General features: G+C 39.9%; 1 protein-coding gene across 1 annotated transcript in view; it reads right to left on the reverse strand.

Moving 5' to 3' along the window:
• Positions 1–20,791, reverse strand: part of LOC139750304 (oxysterol-binding protein-related protein 1-like) — a 745,131-nt gene that overhangs the window by 662,557 nt on the left and 61,783 nt on the right. The window contains exons 7-10 of the mRNA XM_071664928.1: positions 15,610–15,755; positions 7,655–7,870; positions 1,815–1,943; positions 1,057–1,182 (exon numbers count right to left, since the gene is read on the reverse strand). Coding sequence (XP_071521029.1) covers positions 1,057–1,182; positions 1,815–1,943; positions 7,655–7,870; positions 15,610–15,755 — 617 coding nt within the window. The remainder of the gene's footprint in view (positions 1–1,056; positions 1,183–1,814; positions 1,944–7,654; positions 7,871–15,609; positions 15,756–20,791) is intronic.

Below are 20,791 nucleotides of genomic sequence, written 5' to 3' on the forward strand. Positions count from 1 at the left end.
GGAGGGTGGATGTGCTGGAAATGAGATGTTTGAGGACAATGTGTGGTGTGAGGTGGTTTGATCGAGTAAGTAATGTAAGGGTAAGAGAGATGTGTGGTAATAAAAAGAGTGTGGTTGAGAGAGCAGAAGAGGGTGTTTTGAAATGGTTTGGTCACATGGAGAGAATGAGTGAGGAAAGATTGACAAAGAGGATATATGTGTCAGAGGTGGAGGGAACAAGGAGAAGTGGGAGACCAAATTGGAGATGGAAAGATGGAGTGAAAAAGATTTTGAGTGATCGGGGCCTGAACATGCAGAAGGGTGAAAGGCGTGCAAGGAATAGAGTGAATTGGAACAATGTGGTATACTGGGGTTGACGTGCTATCAATGGATTGAACTAGGGCATGTGAAGCGTCTGGGGTAAACCATGGAAAGTTCTGTGGGGCCTGGATGAGGAAAGGGAGCTGTGGTTTCGGTGTATTATTACATGACAGCTAGAGACTGAGTGTGAACGAATGGGGCCTTTGTTGTCTTTTCCTAGCGCTACCTCGCACATATGAGGGGGGAGGGGGTTGTTATTACATGTGTGGCGAGGTGGCGATGGGAATAAATAAAGGCAGACAGTATGAATTATGTACATGTGTATACATGTATATGTCTGTGTGTGTATATATATGTATACATTGAGATGTATAGGCATGTATATTTGCATGTGTGGACGTGTATGTATATACATGTGTATGTGAGTGGGTTGGGCCAGTCTTTCATCTGTTTCCTTGCGCTACCTCGCTAACACGGGAGACAGCGACAAAGCAAAATAAAATAAATAAATAAATAATAATAATGATATTTTTCTATCATTATCTACAAAATATTATTATTTGCCCAGTCCATTAAATCCGAAATCCACTAAATCAGGGTCCGTTAAATGGGTTTACTGTACTCCCATGTCCCACACATATCAAAAAACAATTGCAAAAACAAATTATCATATAAAATTGGGATGAAACAAAAATCATTTGCTAAGCAGGTTCAAAGTTACAAAGTTCAAATCCTTAAAATTGTAAAGTCCCCTACCTTAATAACATCATGTACACCCCCTTGCTGTGAATGGTCAAGATCAAGGGAAGCTAAAGTTGCCATCACTTCCTCAACCTGTTGCTCCATTAACTGCTGATGAGCTGTGGCTGACTGTAATGCATCCTTTACAAATACAAATAACATTTACTGAGCAAACATGTATAACAAGATCTAAGCTGGCTAATACAATCTAATCATGAACAAGTCAGAGTAAGTTTATCACAATACACATAAAAGTGAAAATCTAAAAATGCAAGCTCCAGCACATCAATGATGTTTATTAAGAAGAGCATCATTCAATATCTCTATGTTTAATAAACCTAACCTTAACAATATTTTCCTGTGAATATGTACAATTCAGTAACCCAATATTCATAACAAATATCCTGACAGAAAAATATCCAGTGCACTCTTAAATGAACAAAACATGATCCTGAAAAGGCTTAAAACCGAACCAAAAATCACTGGTTTTACCAAACCAATGGTTAATTCTTAATATTCTATGTATCCTGTTACTACTAAAACGTTTTAAAACAATTATGCAGAAAAAGAACAATTTGGTATAACTTAGATTTCCAGACCCCTGCTTAAGCCCCTGTCACATCCTACAACACTCAATAGAAATCACTGTATCATTTTCTCTCTCCTATCCCATGGGATAAAGGCAAGGATATACATTTCCTAAAGCACTATGTAGCAAAACTGAATCAAAACATATGTTAAAATCAACATCATACAGGAGAATATCAACTTACAGACATGCAGCCCAGGGGCTTGACAGTTCTGTCGATACCATCATCATCCTCCTCATCATCTATGCAAAGGCCATTTTGAACGTAGTGGGTTGAAAACCTAATGTGGTTGTTCAGTACAGTTACCCATTTCTGTAGACATAATCATGAAAGAATTTTCAAGACTTTTGTTAAAGATATAGCAATATCATAATAACATTCAACATTGACATAAAATTCACTTTTATGATATTCAGGGAAAAACAGTTTTTTTGTTATCATGTCTTAAGTGATTATTTGACTTGTCTACATCTTGATGTTGTAGAAACTACTTCAGAAATGAATATTCTTTTCTTGCTCTTTACATCTCCCTGTTTTCCCTTAAGAATTTTATGCCCCTTACACCTAAAAGCCATTCAACTGCTTTATTTAACCTGTACACTACAAAAAAAAAAAAAAAATCAACTCAGTTTTTTTCTAAAACCAAATCCAAGAACACAAAACTCAGTCATATTTTATCCCATCTTTCAGTTCAATGTTTGAATTAACTGCAAACCTATCCATACCACTGACAACCTAGGACACAATAAATATTTCTTCAAAAATATCAACAAGAAACAGCACATCACCACCTTACATTAATTCTATTTCATTAGAATTACATCAACAGTACATCAATGTTCATATCTGGTAAAATTCAAAAGGTGATGTATCAAGTCCTGAGTGAGATTACCACATTATTCATAATATACATGAAAACAATATGTCACAATGCAACCCACAGATAAGTCACAGGGAAAATCAAATGCTGGAGCTCCAAGATTTTGTGTGTCCTCCAAGGATTATAGGAAACTGAGACTTTATATAGATGTACATCCACATAATAATCTTCCCTAACCTCAAGTAAATACTAATAAACTCACTTCACAGACAGTCAGGTGGCACATCAAATCCTGAGACTTAAATTAGCCTGATAAACCTTAAGCCAATACAGAATGACACTCAGGTCTATGGTTCATTAATGTTCCCACTGTTCACAATCCCAGCGCACTGGTTTTAAACTTTTATAATTCCAGGAACCTGTAAATTTCTCAGGATCAAGATTAAAGTGCAAATGTTAGGAAATATTCAAAAATTTAACTTAATCACGATAAATTGGCATACAAACTGCACGAACACATACAAATTTAAAAAAATAATAGAAAACATGAATTTGTGAATAGAAATGGAGAACAGCTTGTGGAGTCATGTGCTGAAAAAGGATTGGTGATTAGGAATACCACATTTAAAAAAGGGACAAACATAAGGGTTAGGTAGTAGACTGCTGACAGCAGCCACCTAGGGTGATACTACTGTCCTGAATGAGAAGCGTTAAAGTGGTTCCCAGAACCATCCTGTACTTTCCATGTTACGACCTGCTGGTCTTACTTTCTATTTCATTAAAGAGGGACTGCCATCTTCTCCTTAAAAGCACCATACATCTAATCATACCTCACTGATTCTCTTTACATAAATAATCTTGCCACCTCCTGTCTGCACAATTGTTTTTCAATATAATCTGTGGCCACAAGTCTCATACACTATGGGATGCTAAGAATCTTCAGGTTTCCATCTGATTCTACTGTTAATGAGAGGGAGGGCTCAGCCAGAAGTAGTACTGGCCCCTCCTGTGACCTTTCTCTCTCTGACAGACATTCCTCTTTTTCTATTCACTATACTGATATCTGCAGTCTCTGTAGTAACCTCTCTTCAGTTGAACATCATCTGTCGAGCAACACTTTTAATATCATACTTCTCTCAGAGACCCAGTTGTCTAATGATGTTCTCACTAGCCCCTTTTTCATATCAACTATAATAGTCACTCAAGATTCCAATTCAAAGGTGTCTGCTTATTTCAACATCAACACACCTCCAGGACCACGATTACCCAGATTTTGATGTTAAGTGGCTCAAGCTTGGTCTGTGTCCCTACTATCACACTTTTCCTCTTTCATCTATTGCTCTCCTATCTCTACAAAATCTTATATCTTTCTTTGACTATCTGAACTCCAGCTATGAGACTGTGGCATCCTCTCTCCCATGTTTTCCATTCTCCATGATCTTTTTTTTTTTTTTTTGTCTCCCGCGTTTGCGAGGTAGCGCAAGGAAACAGACGAAAGAAATGGCCCAACCCACCCCCATACACATGTACATACACACGTCCACACACGCAAATATACATACCTACACAGCTTTCCATGGTTTACCCCAGACGCTTCACATGCCTTGATTCAATCCACTGACAGCACGTCAACCCCGGTATACCACATCGCTCCAATTCACTCTATTCCTTGCCCTCCTTTCACCCTCCTGCATGTTCAGGCCCCGATCACACAAAATCTTTTTCACTCCATCTTTCCACCTCCAATTTGGTCTCCCTCTTCTCCTCGTTCCCTCCACCTCCGACACATATATCCTCTTGGTCAATCTTTCCTCACTCATTCTCTCCATGTGCCCAAACCATTTCAAAACACCCTCTTCTGCTCTCTCAACCACGCTCTTTTGATTTCCACACATCTCTCTTACCCTTACGTTACTTACTCGATCAAACCACCTCACACCACACATTGTCCTCAAACATCTCATTTCCAGCACATCCATCCTCCTGCGCACAACTCTATCCATAGCCCATGCCTCGCAACCATACAACATTGTTGGAACCACTATTCCTTCAAACATACCCATTTTTGCTTTCCGAGATAATGTTCTCGACTTCCACACATTCTTCAAGGCTCCCAGAATTTTCGCCCCCTCCCCCACCCTATGATTCACTTCCGCTTCCATGGTTCCATCCGCTGCCAGATCCACTCCCAGATATCTAAAACACTTCACTTCCTCCAGTTTTTCTCCATTCAAACTCACCTCCCAACTGACTTGACCCTCAACCCTACTGTACCTAATAACCTTGCTCTTATTCACATTTACTCTTAACTTTCTTCTTTCACACACTTTACCAAACTCAGTCACCAGCCTCTGCAGTTTCTCACATGAATCAGCCACCAGCGCTGTATCATCAGCGAACAACAACTGACTCACTTCCCAAGCTCTCTCATCCCCAACTGACTTCATACTTGCCCCTCTTTCCAAAACTCTTGCATTTACCTCCCTAACAACCCCATCCATAAACAAATTAAACAACCATGGAGACATCACACGCTCCTGCCGCAAACCTACATTCACTGAGAACCAATCACTTTCCTCTCTTCCTACACGTACACATGCCTTACATCCTCGATAAAAACTTTTCACTGCTTCTAACAACTTGCCTCCCATACCATATATTCTTAATACCTTCCACAGAGCATCTCTATCAGCTCTATCATATGCCTTCTCCAGATCCATAAATGCTACATACAAATCCATTTGCTTTTCTAAGTATTTCTCACATACATTCTTCAAAGCAAACACCTGATCCACACATCCTCTACCACTTCTGAAACCACACTGCTCTTCCCCAATCTGATGCTCTGTACATGCCTTCACCCTCTCATTCAATACCCTCCCATATAATCTCCATGATCTAGAGCAAGTTATCTCCCATCCTACCCATATTCCTGACCAATGTGTCCACTCTCCTATTGTAGATCTGTTTTCACCTCTATTCCATATCACTGTAACTACACTCCTGCAACTGTATCTATTTTAATGGCACTTTCCCCTTCAGCAGCCCCTTCTAAGTGTAAATATTGGCACCTCAACAAAGCTGATTGGAATAACTTAAGAAAATTCTTTTCCAACTTTCCTTGAGTGAATCACTGTCTCTTATATGGTGATGCTTCTATCTCTACAAAAAGCATAGCAAACGTTATTATTAAGGGAATGGAAGCATTTATCCCCTCTTCCTCCAAGGTGACCTTTTCTTCCAAACCATTGTTCAGTCGTTCCTGTTCTGAGGCCAATCAGGCAAAGGATCAAGCATATTGGACTGGGAAAACTCTCCTCCCTCCAACTCCCTTCAGCATTTATCACGGCTGATACCCACTGCAAAAATGTTATCCAACATGTGTTCCTTGAATAATGCAGTCCTTGTTCCTTTATTAAAATAAGTGCAATAATCTCTCATTACCCACTCTTAGGTGGAGGGATCGAAGTTATCACATTCTCCATTCTCAATGATTTGGAGCAAATCATCTACCATCCTACCCATATTCCTGACCATCTGAGCAGCTATTCCATCGAGCACGATATCTCAGTAGGGTACACGAAATCTAGTCAAGTTTAATGTCTCCAAGTCCCAGTTTCTACACATCTGTCTATCGAAAGCACCTCACAACTCTCGTCTATCCTTTGACAGTTCTGTAATTCCGCCTCTTGACTCAATGAACATATATGGTATTACTGTAACATCCACTCTTTCTTGGAAACTCTACATTATGGGAAAAGCTAAGTCTGCCTTTAAAATTCTGGGTGTCCTGTTTAGATGTCCAAACTTCTTTCCTTCTGGACAGTTATTCCATTTACACAAAGGACTGATTTGTCCTTGTATGGAGTACTGCTCTCACATCTGGGGTGGTTCTAGCTCTGCATCCTCACTTAACAGAGTCGAGCTGAAAGCAGTCCAACTCATAAACTGTTCCAGACTAACTTCCAAACTCGATCCTCTTGCCCTACACTGCAATGTTGGTTCACTTTCCCTCTTCTATAGGAATTACTTTGGTTTTTGCTCCCAAGAGCTGGTTGCTTGTGTGCCCCCACCACCAAGTAGAATATGCAATACTTAGCAAGCTGCTGAATCATATGATTAGTGTGTGGCCATCAGCAGCTCAAGGGTGGGCCATTTTGATAACCACTTCTTTCCCTACATGCAAAGCTTTGGAACTCTCTACCTTCTTGTGTCTTTCCCAATAACTATGACCTGGCACAATTTAAGAGGTTTTTCACTTCCTTCAAAATTCGTAAATACTTTCCCTTATCTTTTCTTTTCAATTTTCATTATTCCCTCTATATTTCAATTAAGGCCCAGCCTTGATGTGGACTTTTGTCCATGACTAAAGAAAAAAAATTGCTCCAATTTTCCTTCCCTTTTTCTGTTTTGATGGTGCTATAGTTGTCTCTCCCACAGACAAAGAAACTCTCTTTGGTTCCTATTTCTCCTCCAACTCCACCTTGAATGACTCAAACATTCCTTCATCCCCTGATGCTCCTCATACTAAAACTATGTCCCTCCCCAAAATCTCTCTTCAGATTGTCTGGAAAATATATACTGGACAAAAGTTAGGCCATGAATGGAAAGGATCAATGGGTGTTCAAACTCCTTTAATCATATATCACAGGCATTTATCCAAGTTCAGTGTCCAATGCAAACTGCAACTGAAACAAGTCTTGTAAAATAATACTTCACTCGCAGTGTTCCAGATCTTTCTACATCTAATTATCATGCATGCACCCAATAATCATACAAAATCTCTGTTGAGATTTCTGTAACTTTTGGCACAGTTTCAGTTTACAGGTGTGAACAAAACTTGTCAAGTTGTCAAATCAGGCAATAAAAATGGCTGCTGGTCAGCCAAATTATTACATAAAAAGTGCTTGGTCTCAATCATACACTTAAGGTATCCAAATCTAAGCTAAGTCTATGCAATTACTTTTGTAAAGTGGCTGATCAAGGAGATATACAAACAAAAACAGACAACACAAATTCAAGATATATGACAACAGAGATTGTTCAAGGGATGCAGCCACACGAGTGAAAAAGTCCCTCTCTGTAAATACAAATAGGCAACTAAAAAATACATAATTACAAGAGCAAATTGTGAATAGAAAAACAATAACCCTGTAGTCTCATATCTGACTATTAAGTGAATCATACTCATATTATTCCTCACCTGTCTGTTGATTGATGCTGAATGTAAGGGATCAGGAGTGGCTGCCAGTCGGTGGCAAGTCCCATCATTATACTGAATAACAAACATTGCTCCATCTCCGCCCACCATTGGTATAACTTTGCTGTTGTCCAAGTATTTGTAGTCCCGTCTTCTAACACCAGAACTGGCATCTGCACGGCTATTGAAAAAGGTCAACACCCCACGTTCCAGAACACCCTGAAATAGCAATAAATAGCAATAAAAGTTTGATTATCCCATCACCATGTGTGCAAACCTATTTTCTTTAAGCATTTCCTTTATGGATCAACAGATCAGCATGGAAAAAACACAAGAGAAAATATAAAAAATATAATACAACTACCTTTGTATTTGCTCTTTTACTTGGTTTCACTTTCTTCTTGTATTTCTTACACAGGGTACAGCTTCGGTGATGAAAGCATGAATATATTAAGAAACATTACAGTCTGAACACTATGAAAGAGTGGAAGGAGTAGGGGGTGGCCAGAATGTCTGAGTCAGTCCTTCCTTACTCAAGATAAAAAGGAAGGACATGCAGGTCCTATTTGTATCACACCCTAAACTTCTAAAGCAAGTACACTCTTGGTGGTAAATAATGCACATATACCAGGGTTGATGTGCTGTCAGTGGATTGAATCAAGGCATGTGAAGCGTCTGGGGTAAACCATGGAAAGCTGTGTAGGTATGTATATTTGCGTGTGTGGACGTATGTATATACATGTGTATGGGGGTGGGTTGGGCCATTTCTTTCGTCTGTTTCCTTGCGCTACCTCGCAAACGCGGGAGACAGCGACAAAGCAAAAAAAAAAAAAAAAATAAAAATTTTTCCATTGGTTTAATGTAAACAAGACCTGAGAGGTCAACACTTACATTCACAATAGTGATTGTAGGGGTAATGAGGTGAGCAGAACTAATTTCTTTGCCTCCCTGGCAAAAGATGAGACTTTTCAGGCTAAGAATGGCATGATAACTCAACTGGATAATGAAAAAAATGGCATGATAACTCAGCTGGATAATAAAAAAAATAGGGCATGATAACTCAGCTGGATAATGAAAAAAAGAGTGAAAATTTGTAATGTCTTAAGAAAACCAAGGGAGACACCATGTGACAGTGGGCACTGTGTAAGGGTTAAAAAAGAAAGTTGTTTCTTACATTACTGATTAAGTCATTAACAGACGCCAGTGAATTAACTTGGATGGCTTTTGGGGTTAGATAAGAAAACTAAGTCAAGAAGCACAGTATGAAACACTCCTCTTTGAGTACTACTGACAGGATTCTGCCTAAATGCAGGTCTGGCACAGGTGCTCCCTGCTCGGAAATATAGATATATGAAGAATGTCATGCAATCTATGTGTTCTTAAGTGTTACGTATGAATTTGATATGTGTATGCTTGTGGACTGAAAGCCAGCTGCCCATGTAGGTGAGGCAGAAAGAAAAGACAGCTGTCTGGGCCAAAAGAATGACATTTGACAGCTACTGAAGTGCTGACTCACTGCACAGCCATCACTAACCCCCAACAGTGGTTGCTTACAACCTACTACTTTCCTGAGGCAGTGTCCCACAGCCATGAAAGATATCTCAGATCTCCGAGGGTTAAAAACATCTTAATCCCCATATGCCTCATCCATCATATCACTCACTAGGTAGTAAATGGCTTGATTCAGCCCATATCTGCCCTCTGACCTATCAACACCCTCCACTGAGTGACCAGGTCACTGTACCAGGTCATCAGTTGCAATGTACCTCGTTAGTCTTGAAACATAAATGCTCAAGTGATAGTGGTCACCATCCCCTCAGGAATATTTTTACAAAAAGAGAGCTAAGGTTAGGTGCGAAACACAAAAAAGAAAATTTTTGCACGACATCACCTTAGACCAAAATTTTTTTCACACTTCAAAACTTAAATGACCAATGTGGGTCTGTTTGTCCTGCAAGCCAAAACAGCATACAATGATAGAGGAGAAGGGTTAAAGAAAATCCTTATCAAGAGGCCAAGTACAGGTTTTAGCATGAATGCTATCTTAAGAGTCATCTTGACACACTTGGTTCCTTCTACCCTAATGGTGGCAACCACAAGGCCACATCAGAACAATCCTCGACACCTTGATTAAGGTATCATGTTATAGTAAAACCCTAATTCTCCTCAGGGTACTCCTGCAAGGTAAGATAAGTAGTGTAGGGTAACTTCTCAAATCATGGGCACGAACGAGTCTCTTAGTCCCATGATGATACTTTCCCAACTGAAAGAGGTTTTAATATTCCTGAATACTAAAAGCTGTTCCCCCCAGCATCTCTGGTGACCAACATCATCAATCCAATATTCTCAGGCCATAAGGAGTAGTTCTAGTTGGCAGTTCACCACTTTTTTCTTGGTATCAAAAGGGGAGTTTCAAGATGAACTACTGAAGCACTACATGACCAGAAAGAAAGCCCCTCCAAATGCAAAAAAAAAGAAAAATTGGGCCTTAAAGCAAACTTGAATAACTAGCCTAGTTAACTGACTACAAGGGTAGTTAGGACCTCAAACATGTTATTACAAAAAAAAAAAAAATCTTCAAGGAAAATCTGGAAGAGTACATTTCCCAGGGATGTCAGTGTAGAAGCAAAAATCATTGACATGATAACTGCTTCTCAGATCTCAGGCTATCAAATATTGAACTACAGATTGGTCTCAATAATGCATGTGGTACGTAAAGGTCTGGAAAACAGTGTTAGACAGCAAGCAGATGACTTTCTAGACATTTCCTAAGTGAAAGATTGCATGGTCTTAGGAAACAGAGGTCATATGTAACTAACCTTTTGGAGTTCAAGAAAATAAGCTGGGAAGGGTAGTGGACTATCAGTATCTGGACTGCCAGAAAGTATTTGACACTAAACTACATGGGAGAACTATCAAGAAGCAGGATAATCTGACAAGAATAAGGGAAAAACACATATGATGGACAGAAGATTCTCTCAGACGGATGGAACAAAGGACAAATGTTAGAGTAGCCTTTTCCAACTGGGTTGATGTGACTAGAAGAGTGCCACATGGATCATTACTCTTTCTGACGAGTTGCCTAAAAGTGTGGAATCCTACATGAATACATATGCTGATGATGCAAAGGTCGTGAGGGAAGTGAAAAGTGAGGAGGATTACACCAGCTCACATGTGGACCTAGACTCCAAAATTGGTCAGAAACCTGGTTGATAAAATTTAACCTATGCAAATGTAAAGTAATGAGAATGAGACAAAGCAAAAGACAGCCTCAATATGAGTATCATCTGGCAAGAAATAAGCTTCAGGATTCTGCAAGTGAGAAGGATTTGTGAATCAACATCCCTAACCTGACGCCAGAATCCTTTATTAGGAGAATAGTTATGGAGACAAATTGTCAACATTATCTTGTGGAGGCTAAGGTGAAGATTTGTATGGGTTTTCAGAAAAGAAGAGTGAATGTTGGGGTGAAGAGGGTGGTGAGAGTAAGTGAGCTTGGGAAGGAGACTTGTGTGAGGAAGTACCAGGAGAGACTGAGTACAGAATGGAAAAAGGTGAGAACAATGGAAGTAAGGGGAGTGGGGGAGGAATGGGATGTATTTAGGGAATCAGTGATGGATTGCGCAAAAGATGCTTGTGGCATGAGAAGAGTGGGAGGTGGGTTGATTAGAAAGGGTAGTGAGTGGTGGGATGAAGAAGTAAGAGTATTAGTGAAAGAGAAGAGAGAGGCATTTGGACGATTTTTGCAGGGAAAAAATGAAATTGAGTGGGAGACGTATAAAAGAAAGAGACAGGAGGTCAAGAGAAAGGTGCAAGAGGTGAAAAAAAAGGGCAAATGAGAGTTGGGGTGAGAGAGTATCATTAAATTTTAGGGAGAATAAAAAGATGTTCTGGAAGGAGGTAAATAAAGTGCGTAAGACAAGGGAGCAAATGGGAACTTCAGTGAAGGGCGCAAATGGGGAGGTGATAACAAGTAGAGGTGATGTGAGAAGGAGATGGAGTGAGTATTTTGAAGGTTTGTTGAATGTGTTTGATTATAGAGTGGCAGATATAGGGTGTTTTGGTCGAGGTGGTGTGCAAAGTGCGAGGGTTAGGGAAAATGAGTTGGTAAACAGAGAAGAGGTAGTAAAAGCTTTGCAGAAGATGAAAGCCGGCAAGGCAGCAGGTTTGGATGGTATTGCAGTGGAATTTATTAAAAAAGGGGGTGACTGTATTGTTGACTGGTTGGTAAGGTTATTTAATGTATGTATGACTCATGGTGAGGTGCCTGAGGATTGGCGGAATGCGTGCATAGTGCCATTGTACAAAGGCAAAGGGGATAAGAGTGAGTGCTCAAATTACAGAGGTATAAGTTTGTTGAGTATTCCTGGCAAACTATATGGGAGGGTATTGATTGAGAGGGTGAAGGCATGTACAGAGCATCAGATTGGGGAAGAGCAGTGTGGTTTCAGAAGTGGTAGAGGATGTGTGGATCAGGTGTTTGCTTTGAAGAATGTATGTGAGAAATACTTAGAAAAGCAAATGGATTTGTATGTAGCATTTATGGATCTGGAGAAGGCATATGATAGAGTTGATAGAGATGCTCTGTGGAAGGTATTAAGAATATATGGTGTGGGAGGCAAGTTGTTAGAAGCAGTGAAAAGTTTTTATCGAGGATGTAAGGCATGTGTACGTGTAGGAAGAGAGGAAAGTGATTGGTTCTCAGTGAATGTAGGTTTGCGGCAGGGGTGTGTGATGTCTCCATGGTTGTTTAATTTGTTTATGGATGGGGTTGTTAGGGAGGTGAATGCAAGAGTTTTGGAAAGAGGGGCAAGTATGAAGTCTGTTGGGGATGAGAGAGCTTGGGAAGTGAGTCAGTTGTTGTTCGCTGACGATACAGCGCTGGTGGCTGATTCATGTGAGAAACTGCAGAAGCTGGTGACTGAGTTTGGTAAAGTGTGTGAAAGAAGAAAGTTAAGAGTAAATGTGAATAAGAGCAAGGTTATTAGGTACAGTAGGGTTGAGGGTCAATTCAATTGGGAGGTGAGTTTGAATGGAGAAAAACTGGAGGAAGTGAAGTGTTTTAGATATCTGGGAGTGGATCTGACAGCGGATGGAACCATGGAAGCGGAAGTGGATCATAGGGTGGGGGAGGGGGCGAAAATTCTGGGAGCCTTGAAGAATGTGTGGAAGTCGAGAACATTATCTCGGAAAGCAAAAATGGGTATGTTTGAAGGAATAGTGGTTCCAACAATGTTGTATGGTTGCAAGGCGTGGACTATGGATAGAGTTGTGCGCAGGAGGATGGATGTGCTGGAAATGAGATGTTTGAGGACAATGTGTGGTGTGAGGTGGTTTGATCGAGTAAGTAACGTAAGGGTAAGAGAGATGTGTGGAAATAAAAAGAGCGTGGTTGAGAGAGCAGAAGAGGGTGTTTTGAAATGGTTTGGTCACATGGAGAGAATGAGTGAGGAAAGATTGACCAAGAGGATATATGTGTCGGAGGTGGAGGGAACGAGGAGAAGAGGGAGACCAAATTGGAGGTGGAAAGATGGAGTGAAAAAGATTTTGTGTGATCGGGGCCTGAACATGCAGGAGGGTGAAAGGAGGGCAAAGAATAGAGTGAATTGGAGCGATGTGGTATACCGGGGTTGACGTGCTGTCAGTGGATTGAATCAAGGCATGTGTATGGGGGTGGGTTGGGCCATTTCTTTCGTCTGTTTCCTTGCGCTACCTCGCAAACGCGGGAGACAGCGGCAAAAAAAAAAAAAAAAAAAAAGGTATATAACAGAACAGCTTTCATGTAAATGGATATCTGCGAATTAGAGTTCCTTTATTCAAAGGAAGTGTAATAACCTCTCATCATCATCCACCAATAGGTTTTTCTGGTCTTTAGTTAAGGGCATCTCTAACAACTTAACCTCTCATCATCATCCACCGACAGGTTTTTCTAGTTAATCAAATATAGTTTGTTATGGAAGGAAGGAGTCAATTTAGTTGCTCTTCACTGCACTGCTTCCAATTCAAGAATATACTTACTTAAGTGTCCCATCCTGGCCACCCCAACAGTCAGAATATTCTTACAATCTCTCCTCATTTCGTTTGTTATGCAAGGAAAGAATCCATTCAGTTGCTCTTCACTGCACTGCTTCCAACTTAAGAATATCCTTACTTAAGAAGCTCATCCTGGCCACCCCAACAGGCAGAATATTCTTACAATCTCTTCTCATCTGGTTTGTTATGCAATGAAGGAATCCATTTAGCTGCTCTTCGCTTCACTGCTTCCAATTTAAGAATATCCTTGCTTAAGAGGCTCACCCTGTCCACCCCAACAGCAAAATAATGCCTTTTCCTACATGAACTCTAATCTACTTTACTGGGATGAGACAGGTATATGACAGATGAACTACTATACTAACTTATAGTTGAACAGTACTTTGTCACATAAAGTAATCCTGTGAAGACTTTCACTCCTGGACTTATATTTCTCTGCTTCTTGTGAATTCATTTAATATTGTACTGCTCTGAAATTCAGCTCATACCTTCACACAAACTCCGAGTTTAGCAGCACATAATCATGTAACTTTTGTGAAGATTGTTATTTCACAGCTCATTTATGTTTTCCATTTTTATATTTTTTTGGGTTGTGCCTTCATTATTCTTTTTTCTGTTGGATTCAACCATGCCTTATTCACATTTCTGTGTATTCATATCTGCCATGTATAATATGTATGCACACTCTAACAAGACTGAAAATACTTACAGATTCAGAACAAAAATTAGAGGTAAAGCTGTGTATTCATATCTGCCATGTATAATATGTATGCACACTCTAACAAGACTGAAAATACTTACAGATTCAGAACAAAAATTAGAGGTAAAGCTATGCGTCACAAATACTCTTGATCAATTATGGCTTACACCATTCAGATTTTTTTTCTACCAATTCCCTGGATTAACAATCATCTACATATCAAAAAAATTAGGAGGAAATAGGTGAAATATATGAAAGTCTTACTTAATATTAGTGATCATCTACAATTTAATAGTTTTATTATACCATTCTCTTCAGGAGGTATTCAATTAATGCATGAATCTATAATCAGCTACATATTTCATAAAAATATAGGAAAAAATATGTGATAAATGAAGGTTTTACCTGGCAAGACCAATAATTTAGTGTGACCCCTGGCTAGCCCTGTAAATTTGGGAATTTTGACCATATTCTGAAAATATCAAGTATAATTCAGGTCAGAACAAAACCGGAAAATTAAAAAGAAATACTTGAATTATTGTGAAAGTGATTTACGCATTAACTTCAACATTATACCACAGGTACGTAAGTTATGTTAGCTCACTTTTTTGTACATACTTTAGTTTTACATGCACTTCTTTCATACACAGTGGTCTCATTATCGAATTTGCTTAAAGATGCTCATCCCCATTATAGCTCGACCCTTCTACCCTCCCCACACCCTGCATCAGAGTATCAATGCAATGGCTTTAAACCATATCCATATAAGTAATGTTAGCTCACTTTCTGTGGACATATTCTTTATTTTCAAATGCACTTCTCTCCTTTTGTTGATGGGAAACAGAAAATTTGAGTTCCTTAAACTTATGGCCAATCTGCAGCTGCAAAAACTGCAAGTAACCGAGTTCCAAAACTTGGGAACAAGCTTTGTTACATCAGACTGTAAAATCTACAATAAAGACAAAAAGAATAACAAAAAGAAAGGGAAAAATTGTAAAAATTACAGCAATGTTTGAAGGAGCACTTGGGATCTGTGAAAATGCTTCTGACCATCATTAGTGCAGTGATGTGAATTAGCAGGAAGACAAGAATTAGGATAAAGACAAGAACCCTTACTGGGTACAAGTGGAAGTTAGGGGCTAGCTTCTAACTTTCCCTACAACAGCACTTCCTTAGGTGACAAGAGAGTCTCAGTAACATCACATCAAGCTGGTTATGGACTTACCCAAACCATTCTCCAGCCTAAAATGCGCATCTGGCGGAGAAGTGGTCCTTCAAATCTGGATACACTATGATGGAAGCTACGTACTGGTTGTACCTTCAGAACCTGTTGCATCTGCTGGGTTTGGGCCAGTTCATAAGCAGTTTGACCTGTGGAAAGACTATCACATTAGTTTCCAAGTTAAATCTTCGAACCACATGACTGTAGTTTCACAGGTGAAATAGACAGTAACATGGCAATCCTGCTACCATTTCACGAATATTCTTTTCACATTTGGCTTTACAGCAAATACTGTTGCTACAATCACACAACATATAAGTCATTACCAAGACAGAAGCAGGGAAATTTCTGGAATCCACAGGACAATTTATGAAACAGCAAATGTAACTTCCCTTTAGACGGTCTTGTTCTTTAGAGCTGATATCATTATGGTTAACAAAACAAGTTAATGGTCCTATCACACACATACACGACAGGTTTTATCCACAATTTTGGACTTAAGAAGCATAAACATATGACTTCCTTGACTAATTTTTGTAGGAAAAACATCATGGGACATCTTGCTCCCACACAATATAAAGGAAATGGGAATCATCCCCCCAACCCTCTGGTGTTGGCTCCCAAGACCCGTACTTCAAGCACCTCTTACTCGGCACCTTCTCTTGAAGGAGTCCTCCTCCAATGAGAATACTCATACTGATGCTGCTGCAGCTACTCTCCTCTTAACAAGCAAGGTGTGCAGCCCAACAGGAAGGGTGAACACCAGCCTACAACACAGCCTCAACAGGATGGAGAGAGAGAGATACCTACAATGCTGTGTGCTCCTCACATGAAAGGAAAGACACTTACTGGCAGAGATACATACAGAGCCTTGTTTTAAGGTTCGGCAAAACTATTGAAAATACTGGTTGAGTGCACAGTGACAGCATCATAACCAATGAGGATAGGTGCTGCTGCTACTGCAGTACAGGCTTAATAATTGAGAAAAGCTTAATTAATTTTAGGGCCTCCTGGGATACTCTAGTTTTCTTGAGTATCCAAGTCTCACCCTGACTTCTCATGGTGACCTTGCTTCTACACCCTTAGGGATAGAAACGAAGTGAAAGTCATTGCCCAGCTCCATCAGGGCAACAGTTTTCACAACAGATAAACACTTGGGATGTAATGACATTTCAACTTTTCAAGACAATCTGAGAGCCCATCTGCCTCAAAGAAACACTCTGCCGGAGTTGCCATCTGCCTGTGGCTGGTCAAGAGTGTGGCACAAGAGGCTCAGAAGTAGCAATGGAGTCAACCAGTCATGCTAAGGAGTAAAAGGGACAAGCAACTGAGGGTGATGGCTCTAAATGTTAATAGGATGATAGGTGAGAGCAAAAGAAAGGAGACTATGGAGTAATATAAGTTATAGTTTAGATGTGCTGGGGACTGGAAAACCCATATCCTTGGGCAAAATGTATGGAATGAAATAGAAATGACAAATACAAGTGGTGGGAGGGCATAGATAAAAAGAGTGGGGAGGAGCAGTGTGGTTTCAGAAGTGGTAGAGGATGTGTGGATCAGGTCTTTGCTTTAAGGAATGTGTGTGAGAAATACTTAGAATTATAGATGGATTTGCATGTGGCATTTATGGTCTTGGAGAAAGCATATGACAGGGTTGACAGAAATGCCTTTTGGAAGGTCTTAAGAATATACAATGTGAAAAAAAGCTGCTAAAAACAGTGACAAGTTTTTATCAAAGGGGTAAGGCATGTGTAAGAATTGGAGAGGAAAGAGAATGATTCCAAACGAGGGCTGGTTTGAGGCAGGAGTGTGTGATGTCACCATAGTTGTTCAATTAGTTTATTAATGGGGTGGTGAAGGAGGTAAATGCGAGAATCTTGGAGAAAAGAACGAGTATGTAGACTGTGGGGGATGAGAGGGCCAAGGAAATGAGTCAGTTGTTTGCTGATGATACAGCACTGGTGCAGATTCAAGTAAGAAACTGCGAAAATTGCTGACTGAGTTTGGAAGAGTGTGTAAAAGGAAGCTGAGAGTAAATGTGAATAAAATCAAGGTAATTAGGTTTAGTAGGGATGAGTGACAGGTTAGCTAGGGTGTGAATTTGAATAGAGAAAAAACTTGGGAAAAAGATGTGCCTTAGATACCTGGGAGTAAGCATGGCAGTGAATAGATGCAGAAGAGAGTCATATGTTTAGTATGGATGGGAAAGGTGCTTGAAGCACTGAAGAATGTATGGAACAAGATATCTTTTCTCCAGTCATGGACAGAAGTCCACTTCTAGGTCAGGCCTTAACTAAAATGTGGAGAACATTATGAAAGGGAAAAAGAAGAGATAAGGAAAAGTATTTACGAATTTTGGAGGTAGAGAAAAACCTGTCTTTTAAAATGTGCCAGGTCAAATTGGAAAGACATGAGAAAGAAGAGTGTTCCAAAGCTTTGAGGTGTTGGGAAAGAAAGGGTTATCAAAATGGCCCACCCTTAATTACTGATGGCCACAAAGTAGTCATGTGACACATAAACTTGCTAAGTATTGCATGATCTAGCAACTGATGGGGGAACACAAGCAGTTATCTCTTGGGAGCAAAAACCAATGTAATACCTATAGAAGAGGGAAATATAACTATAACTAACATTGCAGCATAAGGCAAAAGGGTTAAGTTTTGAAATTAGCCTTGGACATTTTATACTTCAGACCGCTTTCAACTCTCTCAAGCGAGGACGCAGAGCTAGAACTGCCCCAGATGCGAGAGCAGTATTCCATACAAGGACTAGTCAGTCCTTTGTATAAACAAAGCAACTGTTCAGAAGAAATTTCAACACATAAACATAAATCCCAATTTCTTAGAGGCAGACTCAGCTATTTCTATAATGTGGGGTTTCCATGAAAGAGTGAATGTTTCAGTAATACCAAGTATGTTCATTGAATTAAGAAGTGGAACTACAGAGCCATCAAAGGAGGACTGAGAGTTGGGAGGAGATTTCAGTAGATAGATGGGTAGAAGCTGAGTCTTGTAGGCACTAAACTTAACCAAATTTTGCCTAATCCACTGAGATATCTCTCCAAGTCAGGGTTTATTGAGGAAGTTGTGTCGAGATGAGATGCAGATTGAAAGAAGGAGCAAAACTGAAAGATATGGAAGAATGCAGTGTTAAGACATCAGTGTATGAGTACACTTGGTTATTTGTGGGAGAGAGGAAATCATTGATAAAAAAAAAAACACAAAAAATGTAGGGGACATGAGAGAACTTTAAGAGAAACTGCTGTTAATGGAGGAAGAAGGTGGGGATAGCAGTCCCAACAATATTATATGGATGCAAGGCATGGGCTATAGATAAGGTTATGCAGAGGAGAGTGGATGTGTTGGTAATGAAATGTTTGAGAACAATACATGGTGTGCAGTGGTTTGATTGAGAAATCAATGAAAGGGTAGGAGATGTGTGTGGTATAAAACATGTGGTTGAGACAGGTGAAGAAGGTGTGCTGAAATGGTTTGGAAATATGGAGAGAATGAGTTAGGAATGACAAAACAGCTAGAGAATGGATGCAAGTTGATGCAGCCTTTCTTCATCTGTTCATGGCACTACCTCACTAATGTGGGAAATTTTTCCATTCTGATGGTACTATAGCTGTACTATAGCAACTCTCTTTGGTTCCCATTTCTCCTCTAACTCCCACTCAAACATTCCTTCACTCCCTAATGCTCCTCTTACTAATCCTACGCCTCTTCCCATAATCTCTTTTCAGACAGTCTGAAAAGTACTTCTCTCTCTGGACATAAGCAAGGCTTATGGTCCTTATGGCATTCGTACTTGTTTACTGAGAGTGTGCCTCTGAATGTGCACCTGTGCTTGCTTGTCTGTTTCATTTATGCTTAAAAGCCAAAACTTTTCCTTCTCCTTGGAAACATGCACTGACATTCCATCACTAAGAAGGATGACTGTTCTCACCTTTCTAATTATCATCCTGTTGCTTTGACATCTACCATTTCCAAAGTCTTTGAATCCCTCCTCAACTCCTATATCCTTAAACACCATGAAAATCACAGTCTTCTCTCTTATCATCAGTATAGCTCCTGTAAATGATTGGTCATCATCCCTGAAAGATTTTGGGGAGTCATGTGTAGTTGCCCCTGACATATCTAAGGCTTTTGATTGGATCTGGCATTGGGGTCTCATCTTAAGCTCCCCTCTTTTGGCTTTCCTCCCTCACTTTACTGCTTCATATCTAGCTTTCTCTCTGCCCAATCTATTTCTGTGATTGTTGAAGGATCAGCAGTGTCCCTCAAGGCTATGTCCTGTCCTGTCCCCTACAATTTTTCTACTTTTTTTCAATGATTTCCTCTCCTCTACAAATAATTCAATGCACTCATATGATGACAACTCAGTACTGCATTCATCCACATCCTTCAATTCTGTTTCCTCTTCTCTCACTTGATCTGCATCTCATCTTGACACGGCTCCCTCAAATTCAGAGTTAGATAAGATATCTCAGTGGGGTACACAAAATCTTGTTAAGTATAATGCCTCCAAGACCCAATTTATACCCATCTCTTTATTGATAATGCCTCACAACTCTCATTTCTCCTTTGACAGTTCTGAAATTCCACTTTCTGACTCAATGACCATGCTTGGTATTACTGTAACATCCACTCTCTCTTGAAACCAACACATTCCAGGAATAGCTACATCTGCCTCTTAGAAACTAGGTGTCCTGTTTAGATGTCAAAACTTCTCTTCTGAACAGTTCCTCTGTTTATAAAAGGGATTGATGGAGTATGGCTCCCAAATTTGGAGCAATTCTACCTCTGTATACTTAACAGAATCGAGTCAAAAGCGATCTGACATAAACTGTGCCAGGCTAACTTCCAAACTTGACCCCTTTGCCCTATGCTGTAATGTTGATTCGCTTTCCCTAATCTAAAGCTATTACAATGGTTTTTCACTCCTGAAAGCTGGCTGCCTGTGTGCCCCCACCACCAGCTAGACCAAACAATACTCAGCAACCTGCTGCATCACATGATTATTGTGTGGCCGGCCATCGGATTCTCAAGGGTGGGCCATTTTGATACCTACTTCTTTCCCTGAATGCCAAAGCATTGGAACTCTCTACCTTCCCATATTTTTCCCAATAACTATGACCTAGCACATTTCATAAGACAAGTCTTTCACTTCCTCGAAAATTCTT

Source organism: Panulirus ornatus, chromosome 9 (genome assembly GCF_036320965.1).
Source record: "Panulirus ornatus isolate Po-2019 chromosome 9, ASM3632096v1, whole genome shotgun sequence".
Classification (NCBI taxonomy): domain Eukaryota; kingdom Metazoa; phylum Arthropoda; class Malacostraca; order Decapoda; family Palinuridae; genus Panulirus; species Panulirus ornatus.